Source organism: Panthera pardus, unplaced genomic scaffold, assembly GCF_024362965.1.
Source record: "Panthera pardus isolate Hobbes unplaced genomic scaffold, ASM2436296v1 HiC_scaffold_26, whole genome shotgun sequence".
Taxonomy (NCBI): Eukaryota; Metazoa; Chordata; class Mammalia; order Carnivora; family Felidae; genus Panthera; species Panthera pardus.
Window position 1 is genome coordinate 5,081,852 of NW_026526832.1, and position 18,513 is coordinate 5,100,364.

At 47.6% G+C, this 18,513-nt stretch overlaps 1 protein-coding gene across 1 annotated transcript in view; it reads right to left on the reverse strand.

Annotated features, from left to right (window-relative positions):
- ACOXL (acyl-CoA oxidase like) overlaps positions 1–18,513 on the reverse strand; it is a 338,167-nt gene that overhangs the window by 235,508 nt on the left and 84,146 nt on the right. The window contains 1 exon segment of the mRNA XM_053890962.1: positions 11,693–11,727. Coding sequence (XP_053746937.1) covers positions 11,693–11,727 — 35 coding nt within the window.

Here is an 18,513-nt window from a genome sequence, read left to right on the forward strand (position 1 = left end):
TGAGAAGCGCTCCATTGGGACAGCATTTCTCCTCCCTGGGACTGTTCACATTTTGGGCGGGATCATTCTTTGCAGTGAGAGGCTATCCTATGTGCATTGCAGGTTAGCTGCGTCCCTGGCTTCTACCCACTGCTCGCCAGTGGCACCCTCCCCACAGCGGGGACAACCAAAAAGATCACTGAGTGTCCCTACGGGACAAAATTCCCCAGGTGAAAACTACTGGTCTAGGAGGAGTGTAGATAAATAACTGTAAGATGCACCACCATGTAAGAGGCCAGCCCAGTTGGGAACGTGAACAAGGGAGCAAGTCGTTCCCAGGGCGGGGGGGAGTGTGGTGGCAGTGCTGGGGACATCTGCAGATGCCTACACGTGAGGATATAAATGTGGCTCCTTCCGTGCCGCTAACACCCCCTCGCCGTCCCCACCCACCGCAAACTCTAAGGAAGTGGAAGCTGTCTTGTGTAACATAAAGAGCCACCGTGACAAGCAGTCACGTCTACCTTACCAAAGACTCGGGAGTGTGAATTTACATATTTCCTTCTCTATATGGCACTCGAGGCTCTACCGACCCCAGCAGGAAGCAAAAGCTAAGTGATAAGACACCTCAGGAAAAAGTTTAAAAAGCTGCCTCGCGTGATTCCTTTCCCATTGGACCCGCAGCAGGTGGTATATGTGCTGCCCCCTTCAGGAGACCCCTCAGGTCCTCCGCAGGCCCAGTCCTCTGTGTATCGAAAGTTCCTGATGCAGAGATGGTTTGAGCCACGTAAGAGGCCAAAATGTCATTCATACAGGAAAAATTACCTACCAATGCGACACCCTGGTGACTGGAAGGAAGTAAATCTAGAACTTTCTGTGGCTAGCTTCACAGAGCCTAAAGATTACATCTTGCCAAGTTAACTGTACGTTAAAACTTGAGAAACACTCCTCAGGAAGAGATGTAGAACCTTAAGCCAAGCTTGCAAGTAAAGCCTTAGACAATCAGCCTGTGAACCAGGCCCCCCCACACACACACGTCAGGCCGATCAGAGAACCCCTCTGTCCTCTCCCACTTAACGACAACACAACCAGGGCCTTAGTAAACTCTCCTCCCATAAAATGGGTGAAGGCCAATTGCATGTTCACTGTAGGTGACCCTCTGGACTAGGGCATTATGGCACCAGTCAAGGGATTGTAGAGAAGGACCCTGCACTTCCCCCACTCAGCTTGGCTGTCATAGACTCCGGGCTAGACCATGGTCTGTGGGCTGGCCTCCGGGCCCCGGCAGAATGGCAACTCCCTCCAGCACAACAAGGAGTGTGCTGGTGATCTTCATCCAGGCTGGTTTCTCTGTCTGCGCTTTGCCCTGGCGCACTGTGCAGCCTGTTCACTGGGGGCCTGGGGCCCTGCCCCCTGCCCAGTGCCCAGTGGCAGTCAACCGAGTGGGAGTTGGGGTGACACCTGCCACATTCGCCTCAGAAGCCAGGGGGTGGAGCGCAGAGCCGCTTTCTCACTACTCTCTCTCACTGCTGAGATCTGGAAACAGCTGCACCCCATTCCCTGGGTCTCCGGGGAGGGACCAGCCAGCCGATGAGTTTTCCAGATGGATGAGATGAGCGGTGCCTCCTGGAACATGACCTCAGGCACCTGCACTGGGGACCTCTGCTCCACGGAGGGGAGCAAGTGGAGCCTGGCGTGTCATCCAGTGCCCCCGCAGCCCCTCCAGTGCCCCCCACAGGGGCAGCAGCCTAGTGAGTGAAGAATAAGGTCAAACCCAATTGCCTCAGGCTGAACTGCCCACTAAGAGGGCCTGGCTCGAGCACCTTTCCATCTGAAAACTCCAGCTGACAAAAGTTCTGGCCGCACCTGTCAACTGGTTTCCATGGAAAGCCTCAGAAAGACCCGTGAGTTAAACTTCACGCATGTGTTAGTTACACATCTCACAACTCACCTTCACTGAAAACAATCAAGTGAGCAAAACAAAGAAATGGGTGCCTCATTCCAGGCGTCCGAAACACAACATAATTCCACACCCAGAAGCACTTGGACACCGGGCTACTTTTTTTTTTTTTTTTTTAATGTTTATTTATTTATTTTGAGAGAGAAGGGGTAAGGGGCAGAGAGAGAGAGAATCCCGACGCAGGGCTCCATGCCACAAACCGCAAGATCATGATGTGAGCTGAAATCAAGAGTCAGACACTTAACTGACTGAGCCACCCAGGCGCCCCTGGACACAGGACTGTTAACGTGGCCTCAGACAAGGTAGTCTCGCACCAGAGTGGCCAGGGCCTTCCCCAATGTCAGCTCTCTTTAATTCAAGTTCACTGAGGTGTAATTCAATTATAGTAAAATTCACCTGTTTCAGGTGTTACAGTTCTACAAGTTTGGGCAAAAAACATGTAACCCTCACTATCAAGATTTGGAATATGTCTATCGCTGCCCCCCCCCCCAAACTCTTCATGTCACGTTCTAGTTAACCCCCCCCCACCCACTTCCTTCCCCGTAGTGCTCCCTTTTCTAGAATGTCCCACAAATGGAATCACACAGCATATGCACTCTGAAGTCTGGCTTCTTTCACGCAACACGATACCTTTTTACTGCTGAGTAATATTTCACTGTGCAGATGGGCCACAGTCCGTTTATCCACTTATCGTTTCCACTTTCCGGCTATTACGCGCAGGGCAGCTACAGACATTTGCATGAAGTCTTTGCATGGGCAAATGTTTTCATTTCTCCTGTGTCAGTACTACCTGGGAGTGGAGGCGCCGGGTCATATGGGAAGGCAGTGTTTAACATGATAAGAAACTACCAAAGTATCTTCCAAAGTGGCCACACTATTTCGCTTTCCCACCAACAACGTAAAAGAGCTACAGTTACTCCACATCTTCATGCTGTGTTGTCAGGATTTTGTGGGTTTGTGTTTTGTTGTTTGGGGGGGGACCTTTTGGGGGGGGTGTTTAAGCCATTCTGATCTGTGCGTAATGGTATCTCACTGTGGTCTTAATTTGCATTTCCTTGATGACTAACAAGGTCGAGCATCCCTTCATGTGTTTATTGCCATCTCCTTTCTTTCTCTTCTGCCCTCCCATTTGCGTCTCTTCTTTGGTAAAGTATCAGTTCAGGAATTTTTGCCCACTTATCAAACTGCCGTCTTGTTAAAGGGCTGTAAGAGTTCTGCACATATTCTGGATACGAGTCCTTTATCAGATATGTGTTTTGAAAATATTTTCTCCTGGTTTGTGGCTTGTCTTTTAGTTTCTAGGCAGTGGTTTTCACAGAGCAGATGTTTTTAATTTTGATAAAATCCATTTTACCAACTTTTCCTTTCACAGTTTATGTTCTTTGTGTCCGAAGTAGTCTTTGCCTTGCCCAAGGCCACAAAGATCTGAAGCTATGTTTTCTTCTGTAAAGTTGTCACTTTTAGATTTTACTTTAGGCTAATCTAGGTTTTTTGCCTTTATATATGCATTTTTAATTAGCTTGTCATTTTTCGAATTGGCTTACCATTATGCAAAGTCTTTATATTTATGTTTCCATGTTTTAATTGGGGTTTTGTCAAATCTCTGGATCAATTTAAGTTAGGTGTCTTCTCCTTTTGAAAGTAAAGGAGTGGTCATCCCTCAGAGATGCCATAAAAAGAAAGACTGACCGGTTCCTTCCAAACTCACCCACAGAGAATAGCTTTGCCAAATGGCCTTGGCTCTAAGGGCTGGGTTGTGGGGTTCACAGGTTCTGATGTGGAAGGGCACGGGTGAGGGGGGCCAGGAATGCAGTCTGCCTCTCCACCCTGCTCCCTGATATAGAAAGGAAAAGAAAGGCACGAAATTGAAGTCAGCCCTGAGCCCTAACACCAGAAAGGAGCATGACTGCTTGACAATTTTTTGAAAATGAGGTGACATCTTTTCCATCCTAGGGGCCATTAGAGGATGAGTAGGAGTTCACTAACGCAGAAGAGAAGACGGAAGTTAATTCCTCAAAAGGAAATAGTAAGAGCAAGGAATAGAACAAGCAGGAAGCTCAGAACTGCAAATTTTGAGGAGAGAGGGTTGGAGATGAAGTCTGGGGTCAGAAATCTGTTCCCTGAGCATGGAAGCCCATGGAAGCTTTTGAGTGGGAAGGGCATAATCAGATCTGTATTTGAGAAAGATCCTCTTACTGGCAGGCAAACTATCCCCCCAGAGATCACCCTGTGGGTGTGGCAACAGACATGTGATGAGCAGGTGTGACTGGGGAAATGGCTGAGAGTCTGGACCAGAATCTCTTTGGAGAACAAGGCCGCCAAATGAAAACCAGACAAGGGATTGAAGGGGATGGGAGAGGCACAGGAAGACACATCTGTCTATCCCCGACTCCCCCGGACCCTGAAGAGCATCCACCACTCTTCCAGGCACATCCACAGCCCCAGGCCGAGCTCTGCTGTAAGAAGCCAAAAACATACATGTGGCCTTGAAGGACCTCACCGAGTAAGAACATGGAATCCAGACACAGTGTGAGTATTCACATTCTGCTTTTCAGGGGCAACATTTTGTGTGAAGGTTATCTTAAAAACGCAACCTTCCACAAGATGGCTTTGCTTTTAAGATTATGCCATCGGGGTTGAATAAACTTCTTGGCAACCCCGTGGATAAATCTGGTCAGGGCCTCACTGTGAAGTCTGAAAAAGAGACAGATGGAGCCGTCGGCCAGAAAGCCCCAGTGACAGAAACAACTATTCCCTGGAAGGGGAAAAAAGGGCAGAAAGGCATCTTTGTTTATTTTTACAAAATTTGGAGAACAACAGTGTCTCCCAGCTGTCTCCACAAGATCAAACCAGCTCCAAATGGGAGATGCTAGGTATTTGCCAACACTTGAAATCAAAGTCCAACAGGCCTGATGGCCCTGTTTCTTGTCTTTTCCTCCCTTTGTATTTCAAGATGACAATTTCATTTGTTCATTGATGCAGCCTGTCCATTCAATAAGCGTTCTGATTCATCTATGAACTTCAAACTCCACTTCTAATCTAAATCAGAACACAGAAGTACATGACCGCTTCAACTGCTTGCTAGGCCCTCTGGCTCATTCAAAGCAAACGCTCAAAGGGGGCCTCAGAATGACATTTAATCATGGGGTCTGCATTTTCGGTGTAAGGCCATGCCCTCCAAAGTCCAACACAGGGACTGTCAAACTGTCAACTTCTCTGGGACTGAACACGCACAAGCTCCCCAGTGCTCCCATCCCCTCGTCAGCCCTCAGGGGACAGCCTTTTAAGGGGTCGGTACCTGTAACTCCAAAATTAGGGTTAGGGCACAGGCCCGAACAGGGCACCAAATTTGGCCTTTGTTAAGGCCTATTAGAAACTGATAGAAAGAGTCCGTTGTGGGAAAGAGACATCATTAGGCTTCATCTAAAAGTCAAACCTCTGTAAACTTCCATTTAACTATAACAGAGCCCAGTGGAAATTTTGCTTCCTTCCTGATTTATTAAATAAAGATAACCAACAGAAACAAAACAAAATTCCGTTGGGAGCTAGTTCATGCTCTCCCACCCTGCTTCCATGGACTATTCTTAGAAACATGGACCTAAGCGCCACGTGCAAAAATGCCGCGCTGTTGGTTTACATGGCCTGTCTGTCGTATCAGAGAAGCGAGAGCCAAAGGTGACATGCTCACTTCGAAGCCACTTCGTCTTCGCCCAGGAGCTCCTGGCAGGAGGGAGCAGGCTTCTCCGGGCTGCTGCACCGTGACAGACGGGAAGAACGTCTAAACTCTCTTTCAAACTTATAGAAAAAGAAAAAAACAAAACACCCACACAGTGGGGAACAATTTCCCCACTGCGTGGGTGGTGGGGCCCCGAGAGCTGTTATCTGCAAAGGGCACTTCTGGGGGTTACCCAGCTGTCACCACTGTGTGGATTCCACTCGAAAACCTCAAGCCAAGCAGTGGGGAATGAACATCAAGAGACAATTTTCCACTCTGTGAAAATGACTTGACTTTACAAAAATAAATTAAAACACTACGATAATACATGAGATGTGTACAGGACCTGTTGATAAATGCACACCTCGGTCACAATAGATGTGCTTCCTTGCTTGGTATATCTATACCATCAGAAGAATATGACTGTGTCATTCTCCACTTCCTGACCCCTCAGCGCCTGACCCCACATGACGTCTCACACACACATACACATACCCACACCCACACACTCTCCTATACCATACAACCGGGCGTGGAATTACTGGTCTAGCAAGGGCTGGAGCCTGAACCAGCATGTCTGAGGGCAGGAGTGGGAGCAGGTGGGGTGTGCGTGTGTTAGTGTGGAAACCGGGGGAAAGGATGTTCTAACACTGTTCATCGTAACGAGGGAGATCTGATGGCCGGAGCCAAAACGCAGATGCACGAAAACAAAACCAGGCGTCCCTCGGGTTACGCCCCTCTTTTACCACACAAGGGCCCCCCTGCTCCAGGCTGCCCCGGGTGTCTGTGGCAGCCTGAGAGGCACAGCCTTCCCACCAGGTTCACGGGATTTAGTGATTCCTCCTCTCCTCTGCACACTCGTGTCCAACCCACTCCTAAGTGAACCCATCCTCCCGACTGCTGCCGTCTGGAACCACAATCGCCTCCTCCCTTCCCTTTGTCCCACCCCCGTCTATCACAGGAGCCTAGCACCATTGCTCTTGGCCCTGACCCTCCTGTCAGAATTTGGGAAACAGACCTGGTGATTAGAGCCTCAAGTCCCAAACCTTGCTTCCAAAAGTCTCCTGATGCACACAAAGAGGACCCGGGAAGCTCTCAATTCCAGAATCTGGGTCCTGGGTAAACAACCGTGAGCGTTTGAAGTAGACCCAGAACTATATAGATGTAGGATACACTCCTACTTTAAAACATAATCGACAGAAGAACAGCATGGCGATTCCTCCAAAAAAACCTAAAAATACAATCACCATAGGATCGGTCCAGCGATTACATTTCTGGGTATTTACTCAAAAGATGTGAAAGCAAGGTTTCAAAGAGATTTTTGTACACTTGTGTATATAGCAGCACCATTAACAATAGCCCAAAGGCAGAGACAACCCGAATGTCTACTGACAGATAAATGCAAGTGTGTGTGTGTGTATACACACACACACACACACACACACACACACACACACACACATAGTGTAATATATATACATATACACATATATACGTATACACACACATAATGGTCTATATATACATACACACACACACACACACACACACACACACACACACACACACACACAAATGGAATATTACTCAGCCTTAAAAAGGAAGCAAATCTGACACATGCTACAACATGGATGAACCCTGAGGACATTCTGCTAAGTGAAAGAACCCAGACATAAAAGACAAATACTGTATGATGATTCTACTTATATGAGGTTCCTACACTAGTCAAATTCAGTGACAGAAGGCGGGTTACCAAGGGCTGGAGGCAGGGCAGGGGAGGATGAGCAGTTAGTGTTCAAAGAGTATAGAGTTTTAGTTTGGGAAGATGAAAAAGTTCTCGAGATGGGTGTGGTGATAGTTGCACAAGAATGTGAATGTACTTAATTTCACTGAAGTGTACATTTTTAAACCTTTAAGGGTTAAAATAGTAAATTTTATGTTAGGTATATTTTACCAACAAGATTTAAAAAAAAAAGCAATCGACGAAAGGATTGAAGCTTCAATTAATCTAAATAAGCTAGCTTATTAGATTAACTAGGATTTTTATTTAAAGAGGAGACATAACCAGAAACCCACACCCTCTGGTTTCATCTTCTTCCTCTCCTCTGAGGATAGAAGTGGGTGACAGGCAGCAGAGGGACAGAAGAGCTACCACCAGGCAATCCAAGGACATGCAGGCTTCTGAGAGGACAGGCCAGTTCCTCCTGTGCCCGCTGACCCCAGAGACAGGACAGAGAAGGTGGTGTGACGGCAGGTGGTACAGTCTGACCCACAAACGGCTCTTCACGACACCTTATTAAGAGTCGTTGGTTCTGGCAGGGGCCCCTGGGTGGCTCAGTCGGTTAAGCGCCTGGCTTCGGCTCAGGTCATGATCTCACTGCTCATGAGTTCGAGCCCTCGCCCCCCCGCCAGGCTCTGTGCTGACAGCTCAGAGCCTGGAGCCTGTTTCGGATTCTGTCTCCCTCTCTTTCTGCCCCTCCCCTGCTCACGCTCTCTCTCTCTCTCTCCTTCAAAATAAATAAGCATTAAAAAAAAGTTTTAAGAGTCGTTGGTTCCTGCAGACTGGGGGCTTCCCAGAAGATGGTTTCTTTCCCACCACAGATTTACAGACACTGTTGTGCTTCCTGGAACTTTTCCATCACAATTCCTTATATTTCAGAAATCATTTCTGGAAAATACAACCTCTGATAATGCGTTCTGCATTTCCACTACATCTGAGATGTTGGTACATGGACAGGTCAAATGCTCCTCAGTAACCTCATCTAGGCTTGGGTGAATGGGATGTGTAAATAGGGCATTTACACCTGTCACAGGCTCACCCAAGCCAAAAAAAGTCTCCACATTGTCCCTGTACGTATGCTCAGGGACCTGCATTATCAGTTAGCGGGGCACCTGTCTGAGCCCACGGAGTCTGCCTTCTGTGAGGATGGTTTAAGATTCGCTTTCTCTAAGAAGCCTCCTTTGACTGATTTACCTCCTCCTATAAGATTTGCGTCTATCCTTAAGTCTTCTTCACCCATACCCCTTGTGTTTCCCCGGCTCGTAAATGCCTTATAGCCAGGACGGTGTCTTAAATTTCCTTTTACAACGGCTTTAAATAAGCACCCTGTCATTCAGCTGGGCTCTGCAGCAGACAGCATTTTCCCAAAATGGCCTCATGAAGATTTCCCCACCTCTCATGTCCTTGTTACAATGTGGCCAGCACTCCTTCCACTGTGGGGCGGGGTCTCTGCTTCCTCCCTCTGAACGCCAACAGGGGGTTGTGTCTGCTCCAACAGAGTAAGGTGGAAGTGATGCTCTATGACTTCCCAGGCTGGATCACAGAAAGGAGACAGCTTCTACCTGGCTCTCCCTTTCCAGGACACTCAATCAGAGAGGGCCGACTACCATACCGTGAGGAAGCCCAAACAAGCCCATGTGGAGACCACACGGTCCCGCGTGCGGAGAGGAACAGAGATCTCTGGCCATCGGCCAGCATCACCCACTAGACACAGAAGTGAATGAGCCTTCAGATGTCTCTGTCCTCCTCCCTGAGTCTTCCAGAGCAGGCCCCAGACCCTGTGAAGCAGAGTCAGGCCATCTTCCCTGTCCTTCCAAACCCCTGTCCCACAGAATATTGCTAGCATGATCACTGGTAGCTCGGCAGCCTCAGGCAGCCATAGGCATGGGGTTTCCATAAATGTGGCCCCCGGATGAGTAATTCCAAAGCTCCCTCCTCTCTAAAATGGGCTCTGCTTAACTGCCCCAACTTCATTTTTCCCCTTCTCCACAGTGGAATGCCTATCCTGTAGGACCTCCTATAGGACCATGACTCAGGGTGCCCACGTCTCTATTCAGCTTCATAGCCACTGTCTACGAACCACACTTCTTCAGCCAGACTGGGCTGCTTTAGGGAAGGGGGAGCCAAAGGGAGGAGTCATTCCTAATCCAAGCCAAGCACTTCCTTCCAGAGAGCGCCCACGGCCACCAATTCCACAGAAAAGTAGGTGTATCTAAATCGCTACCCAGTCAAGGGTAAGAAGACATTTTCCCTTTCCAAATGAAGAAGATGTTCAGCTCAGACAACAGTCTCCACCTTCTGTTTGGTGTTGGTAACCGTACAGAAGGATGCCAGGGGCCTGCCCTGGCCCCAGGCAGGCCGGGCAGGAATCTTTTCCACGACACAGGCCTGGGACCCATAATAAGCACGGGGCCAAAGACACCATCCACCTGGGACCTCCATCCGGTCTCCCCTGCTCTGCTATCCTTACCCGATTCCCTGATTCGAAAAGGTTGATAGTTGGCAAAAGTCCCTCAGCCTCACAAAGTATTAAAAAGAAAGTTTTGTCCAGTTCCGGAAGAATCTGAGTTTCTGCACAAGTTAGAACTCTCCACAGAGCCACAGAGTAACCCTTACCGTGGCGGGAACAAGCACATGTTTGTTCTCCGGACTAGAGCAAGACGTTGGCTTTCTTAGGGAGGCCCCTTTAGCTCTCATGCAGAAAACAGTCTTGATAAGCAGGACTCGAATATGAGGAAAGTTCCACCAAAGGAAAAGAACGGAAAGGGCAGGGGCACTGGGGTGGCTCAGTCGGTTAAGCATCCGATTTTGACTCAGGTCATGATCTCGCTGTCCGTGAGTTCGAGACCCACATCCGGCTCTCTGTTCTCGACACAGAGCCTGCTTCGGATCCTCTGTCTCCCTCTCTCTCTGCCCCTCCCCCGCTCACACTACCACTTGCACTCTCTCTCTCTCTCTCTCAAAAATAAATAAGCATTTGTTAAAAAAAAAAAAAGAAAAAAGAAAAAAAAAAGGAAGGAAGGAAGGATGGGCAAAATTCCCCACCTTCCCTCACACACACCGAAAAGCAATCATGAGCATCTCTGGAGCAGCTTTCTTCAAGAGTATCCAGAAATGTCCAACAGAAACACTTTCCTCCCACACACTCATTCCTAGTTCCAAGTGGTTCTAGCCCAGTTCTGCCTTCTTCCTGCTCTACCCCACACAGTGCACCAGCAGCTTTTCAGGCTTCTGTGACTGCCCACCGGGTCGATCGAGCCACAGTTAACCGTAAGCAAGCGCATACAACCTGTGACAAGCGTATTTAGAAGGCGATCTCCTTTGCAGTAACTATGGTTTGTTTGTGGAGAGCTGGCCAGATGTCCTGAGCTGACCAGCGGGTGGCACTTGGGGGAGGCTGTGAGCACAGGTTGTGTACGGGCAGGAGGGACATTGCTTATTACTCTTCCATTGAGACTGGATCTTTAATGAACATCTTTTTTTTTTTTTTTTTTTAACATTTATTTATTTTTGAGACAGAGAGAGAGCATGAACAGGGGAGGGGCAGAGAGAGAGGGAGACACAGAATCGGAAGCAGGCTCCAGGCTCCGAGCCATAAGCCCAGAGCCCAATGCGGGGCTCGAACTCACGGTCGGTGAGATCGTGACCTGAGCTGAAGTCGGACGCTCAACCGACTGAGCCACCCAGGCGCCCCTTTAATGAACATCTTAATACATTCTGATGCATGCCAGGGGATGCATGTACTTGGATACTAGCATAAGAAACCAACATTTTTCATAAATATGATGCACTTGAGAAACCGGCAGAAATCATGAAGCAAGACCAAAAATGGCACTTTTAGCCATTCTCAGATATACCTAAGACAAGGCGGGGGGGCAGGGAGGGGACAGGGGCTTCACTAACAAGCCTTCACTCAGCTTTCTGTTTGCCCAGCCTCACCATTCATGCGGGACATCCTTGATTTCTGCGCTTATCCCTAGACTACCCAGAAATCACTTGTGTCCCTGCCCTAGAGCCGTCCATTTTTTGTTTTAAAAGAAATGTGCTACCTACCACGACCTTTATGTAAAAGCTCTATTCCTCCCAATAGCCAGCGGCCCTCATCAATGAAGCAAATGGAATAATTCTAATTGCTGTGAACTGATACCATAGGCAGAGAAGCCACCAAAATTTAGCTTGAAAACCCACAGATTCGATCAAACCGAAAGCTATAAACCAGGAAGGGTATTCCTCAAGAGGAAAAAAAAAAATTTAGCTTTACCTGTGACTGTAGCGGATGGCTATCGTCAGCCCGAGCTGTAATTAAAAAGAGAGAAAAACACATACTAAATAATATGAAGAGCATGCTGAGTTCACAAGAAAATTAACTTACGACGGTCCGTTATTTTTCAAACATTTCCTAAAATCTCCTACTCCTTATATTTCATAAATAACACCTTTTAATGATAGTTCTTTGGTTTCAACATCATTCTTAAAGGCTAGTCAGATTGTCAAAGGGTCTTAGAGACATCTAAAATATTTCACTGTGAATTGGACAGGTGTCTCTCATCTGGAGACACCTTCCATAACAGAGCCTTTATTTATTTAGTTATTTATTTATTTATTTATTTATTTATTTATTTTGCTTTTTTTTTTCCTTTACATGCTTTTACATTTAAGTTTTAAAGTTTTTTCATTGAGGTATAATGTACAAATAAATTGTACGTACTTAATACTTACAACGTGATGATTCGATACACATACACCCTGTGAAATTATTACCATGTGTTATCACATTAATTAACACATCCATCACTTCATATAATTACCTTTTTTTTTCCCTTTTTTTGGCGAGATAGAACATTTCAAGTACACAATATGCTACTGTTAACTATAGTCACCATGCTGTGCATTAAATCTCCGGAGCTTATTCATCTTACAACTAAAAGTTTATACCCTCTGACCAACATCTCCCCACCCCCAGCCCCTGGCAACCAGCATTCCACTCTCTGTTTGTATGAGCAAAACAGGTCTCTTTCAGCTCTGAGACAAAGCCGTGAAAGGACGGGATTCAGCGTGTGGCTGATTCTGAGGCTTGCCATACCCCCGTCCTGGGGGTGGTTCCTTCCCCACTCGCCCTGCCCCAGGAGTGCTGAGCGGAACCCAGGCCATGAAGAGGACTGACCCGACCCCCCCCCCCCCCCGGGCCAGAGTCTTGCCAGGGGAATGTGCACAACCTTCACACCGATCTCATAAGCTCCAGGCCGGCAAGGTGCACCTCTGAGGGTACGTGTGACATCGAGAGAAAGGGTACACAGTTGCCGGAGACAGCGACAAGTAGAGGCCAAGGTGGCACTGTGATTTCCTTTTTACTCTGTGGGGGGGTCGCAGAAACCTCTCAAGCAGAAGAGGGGGTCGAATCATATGGCACGGGCCTCAGCTAGTTCATGGATTCCAGAAGAGTCAGGCCACAGGAGTTCAACCGCTAACCATACGGGCATCGCGTTATTTAAACTCTCAGGGTCACGGTGTCTGCATCTATATCATGGGCAAATAATTATTTTTCTCGTGCAAGGATGAAGCAACTTTTTCTATTTTGGTGTTTATACCTGCGTGTGGCGCACACACGATGCGTGCCGCCTGATAGGAAAAACTCTACAGGTGGGCCTGGCGGCGGAAGGCACCGGCCGGTGGGAAAAAACTCTATAAATAGTAACTACCACTACTATATATAGGCAATATTTCATTTATGAAAATGTTTTCATTTTCCAAAACTTAATTGAAGTTCGTTTTTGGAACTTACAAAGTATTTCATTAGGTTAAAATGATGATCAGCCTCAAGTATGCCCATAAAAGTCTCGACGGTCCCCCTGTGGCTGAACCGTGGCACGACTAGCTTAAGAGACTCGGCAGCAGTTAAAAACCCAAGCATCATCTATCATATCATTTCCGAGCAAAAAGTCTGCCTACGTGCAACCTTGAAATCCCCAAACACATCACTGCCAGTTTCCCTGACGTTGGCCCCAGGGCGGTGGGGGTGGGGAGGTCACTTCCATGGGGCTCTCCGGGATGCTACGAGATGACTCAAGAGTCCCTGGGCCGTGGGAGGGTGGAAGGGGTAAGGAAGAAGCAAGGGGATGGAGAGTTAGGAGAAATAAAACCGTTGAGATGAATATAATATTACGTCAACTATAATCAGTTAGAATTATTGAAAGAAAGAAAGAAAGAAAGAGAAAGAAAGAAAGAAAGCCCAAACTTCTGTCCAGCTTGACACGCTGCAAAATCCCCCAGCTATTGTTTGAAGAGCTCAGCTCCAGAATGATTCGGCCGTGTGTCATCATCAATGCATACCCCAAATGCAGAACCGACATTGGCGAGCCATTAGGGATCAGGGAAGATAGGCTTCATTTTACAAAAAGATTATCTAAAAGTGAAGGTGTGAAATATATAACATCCAGCTGATTTCATATCACACTCATCTGAGTGTATTCAATTATTTGTCAACTAAACCAGGAGTGTGTGTGTATATGTGTTTGTGTGTGTGTGTATATATATATATATATACATACATATATATATATATATATATATATGCATATATATGGGAGATTTAAGTGGACAGAAGAAGAAGAGGCCTCAGGGACAATCAAGAATTTAAAGAACAAGGAGGAAATTATTTAGGGAAGAACATAAAAACAGAAACTACAGCCAAAAAGGTCAGGATGAGCAATTCACAGATTTCACATGTCCCGTCACTTTACATTTCCTGGAGTTAAAAAGTTCTGGCTTACAGTTAGGCTTATTATAAGATAATTTCACCAACTGAATGTGTTGGTAAGCTTTAGAGTACTGCTTCATTGGTGGCTTTTCCACAGTTGAAAGACACGCCTTTGCTGGAGCAGGGAGAGAAAATGGGCATGGGAGGGACAAAACTAAGAAAAAAGCAGAGGAAGTTTTTCAATGGTAGCCGTGCTGGTTAAAAGGGGCTGGGAGATAAATCCTTCACAGAGATGAATTTCAATTAAGCACTTTTATTTGCCTTTTCCTGACTTCTCAAATATGCTTTCCCTGTCATTTTAAAAAGGACATCTTTGTGAAGGAAGAAAGGTGTGGATCACGGAACCACACAGACCAGCTGCAGCATATCCCATGGGCCAGGTAACAAGGTGCTAGGGAAACCAGATGATCCAAACCCATGCACAGGCCCCGGGACTACATGGGAACCCACTCATGTGGTGCATGGGAACAGGGCATCTCACAGCCATCCTGGAAACACGGCTTAAACTCCACACGGAACGCACTGGATCCAATTAGGCAGCCTTGCCAAGATGCCGGAACACTACAGAAAAATCTTCATAGGCCTGACCACAAAGCCCCAGGTTGGAACATGAGTGAGGACACTATGTCTGCTCCTCCTCACTCCTACATATCATCTGACCCTACAGAAGGCAGAGAAGGGAGAAAATTCCCTAAGGTTTCTGTACCATAGCAAATACCAAAGGCAACTTGTAATCTGCTGAGAAAGGAGCCAGAGATAGTCTTCTGCCCTGGCATTAGGAACGCCCACGGGCCAGTCAGGCCTCTACAAGCCCTCGCCCTGCTGAGAAGCATCAGAAACCCAGAAATGCTTTAACCAAGTCTCACCATTGCCTGCGTCTGCACAGACACACATGCATCCGCGCACACGTGCACACTTTGGGCCCAATCTACACCTGCATGTGCACACATATGTACACACACGTGCACGCTCAGACCCAAGTCACACATGCGTGCATGGACACTTATGCCTGCATGCACATCCACACTCACACACATGCATGCACAGGTACACCACTCGTACGTGCACATATGCCAAGAAGCATGTGTTCCTATGTGCACACGTGCACGCACATGCTTACACAATACTCAGATGCAAAGATACGCGTGCCCTGGCACAGATGCACATCTACACACACATTCATACAGACAGGCACTCACCCACGTGCACAGAGACACTTTGGCATTCAGAAAGGCCCATGGAGCCCCCAGGGACAAAGGGAGGCCTCAGACAATTGACCCTTTTGTTGCTGGTCTCAGCAGGAGCCCAGCGGAGAGAGACGAGGGTGGCCTAGGGGTTGGCCCCCCTGACCCCAGCCCAGCCAGGGCTGAGGCCCAGGGACACGGAGGTCAGCTGGAGTTTTGTGCCTGCTGCCCTCCCGGGAGAACAGCCCCCCAGGACATACTGTAAGTATTACCAGAATGCACTTAACAAACTCCCACTCCGAGTACCTCGTTTTCGATTTACACAATTTGTTAATAACAAAATTAAATCACGTTTTAATGGCAAGGAAAGAGTACTTGAACGTTTTTCAGAATCTCTACCAGCTACAAAAACCTTTTTCCTGCTGCTGCGGCCTGAAACTGCTCCTTTTTTGGAACAGCTGACTAAGGCAGCTGTTTTGTATCAAGTCTGAGCGTTTTCTATATGACCCAGGGAGCTCAGACAACAGGCAAACCTCGCTGCATTAAAGAGTAATCCGAGAATAATTTGCCATAAAACCCCCCGAAGTGCGCCAGCTGTAGCCGGATACGCCCTATAAAGCACCAAGTAGTCTGCATGGATCTTGCAAAATAATCATAATAATTTCAGAAAACACATTTTTAAACACCTTTAAAAAACATTTTTTTTTTAAAGGAAAGGAGTGGGTGACGCTGTCTTGGCAGGGCACTTGCCTCACGTGGGTTCCCCTCCCTGTCCGCGGTCTGTCGCAAAGCGTCTCTTCCTAATGCCCGCTTGCCCAAGGGTGCCTGTGTTGTTGGGAATCCCCTCCTCACGGGTCCACTGTGCTTTGTGTTTGTGATGTGCTGTCACCCACCCGAGGCAGCTGGGGGCAGGTGAGGAGGAAGAGTCTGTTAAATGCTGGCCCTAAGGTGGCCCAGCTGGTGAGTGGTGGTGCTCCAAGTCTGGGCCCAGAACTTTCTAGACTGGGGTGATATGCCGGCCGGGGCTATGACTAGGAGCCATGCCCTCTCACAGGCCCGGTGCTAGCACTCTCTATTCCTCAAGAAAAGCCGGACGCCAAGGGCTCGAGCGCGAAGATTCCCACGTCTTAAACTGATTTGAATATTTTTCAAATGCTACGTGAGCCAAACAAAAGGTATCGGTGGAATTTGGCCAGGGGGCCACCAGCTTGCAACCTCACCCTACACCTTTCCACACTGCCAAGCCTCTCCTGGGTTTTCAAATCTTAAAATCTGAATCCGTGCATGACAAATCGAGAAAGAGCTTTTGTGTCATTCGCGAGTCTTCCCCCCCTTTCCTATAATTACGTGAAGTTTTTTCTTCAGCTTCCTTTCATTTGTTTTCATTGCAAGGGTCCAAAGATTTATACCATCACAAAATAAACTCAAAAAGAAAAGCTTCTGGTTTATTTTCCTCCTGCACTTTTCAACTGTTCCTCTCCCTTTTATGGGAAATACGGGAAAGGAGCCTGAAGGAGAGAAGAGGTATGGTGTAGACAGAAGCCCACACAAACACAGCTAGCGTGTGGGACACCAGGAAGCCGGCACAGGGAGAAAGTGAGCCACCGAGTAGGTCTTTAACCCTTTCCCTGACTGTCTTTCTAGCAGTGTTCTCTCCAGGCAATAACAGACCCCACGCTCCCCACACAGCACCCTCCAGGGCTGTTCCTCCCCCAGGCATCACCCCAGCTCTTCCCACTTCCCCCCCCCCCCCCCGCCCCGTGCCTGACTCTCAAACCCCTGCCAATGTGCAACAACTCACTAGTCTGAAGCCTTGGCATCCATCTAGGGCTTTCTCAGGCACTTGCTACTTCCTCTGAAAGATCAACCTTGCTGGACGAACAGATGCTTACGGTCAGTAGCAAAGAGCTTTGTGGTCAAGTTCCCTGACTTTTCTCGCCTTTTCCTCAATGTAAAATGGGGGCTGTTTTAGACAGATTAACTTAGACCTCAGAGATGTGGACCAGCAAGTATGCACGTCTCCTGGGAACTTGCGAGACATGCAAACACTCTGGCCCTAACGCCACTGAATCAGGAACTCTGGGGGTGTTTTAGCTGTTCCATCAGGGGTAGGTTTAGAAGCACTGAATGAGATGATGTATGGAGAGACCATAACAATGTGCTGGGCGTAGATGACTCTTATTAACTGCTATGAAGATGACGACGATGATGATGTTATAACACATAGTAAAGCTATTTTCATTTTACATGCTCTTAATGTCCACCCAGTGCCTTACACTCGACCTCAGGCATGGTAACCACTGGGAGCTCAGGCAGGCTCACGGTCAGGCCTGAGGTTATGTTTCGGGAAACAAGGCCTCCTGGTGCTCACAGGTGACCACCCACTTAACGGGGAGAGGTGTGTGCACCCTGCCGAGACCCACTGTTTGCTGTCAACCTGCAAGGACAGGGCCAGCTCCCAGGAGGCCAAGGGTGAGCCTCAACAGGCTGCAGCCCTCCCCTCCCTTCTGCCATTCCCCTCAAAAGAGGGAGAAAACGGCAAGGAAGGCAGAAGGAAGAAAAGGAGCGACGTGTTCTTCATTATGGAGTTTATTTTGTGATGTTTTCCTTCCTTGGTCCCTTAAAATTAAAAAAAAAAAACAGGGGCGCCTGGGTGGCTCAGTCAGTTAAGCGTCCGACTTCGGCTCAGGTCATGATCTCGCGGTATGTGAGTTCGAGCCCCGCGTCAGGCTCTGTGCTGACTGCTCAGAGCCTGGAGCCTGTTTCAGATTCTGTGTCTCCCTCTCTCTCTGACCCTCCCCCGTTCGTGCTCTGTCTCTCTCTGTCTCAAAAAAATAAATAAACGTTAAAAAAAAAAATTTTAAAAAAAAAAATTAAAAAAAAAACACAAAAAAAAATCAAGAAAAAGACACACTAATGTTTAGGAAAAGAAGAGGATGTAGATCTGAAACTTTCAAAACCTGATGTAAAAGATGAGTTGCTAAATCAATGGAAATTGACATTGGACTAACATTGAAGTGTAGGCAGTGGTTGTTTAACCAACCTAAGAAAACTGGTTGTTTTTAAGCCTCTAGGCCCCAGATGACTAAAAAGGTAAGACCAATGATGATGCTGTTCGTTGCTGCTGTTCCCAAGAACCTG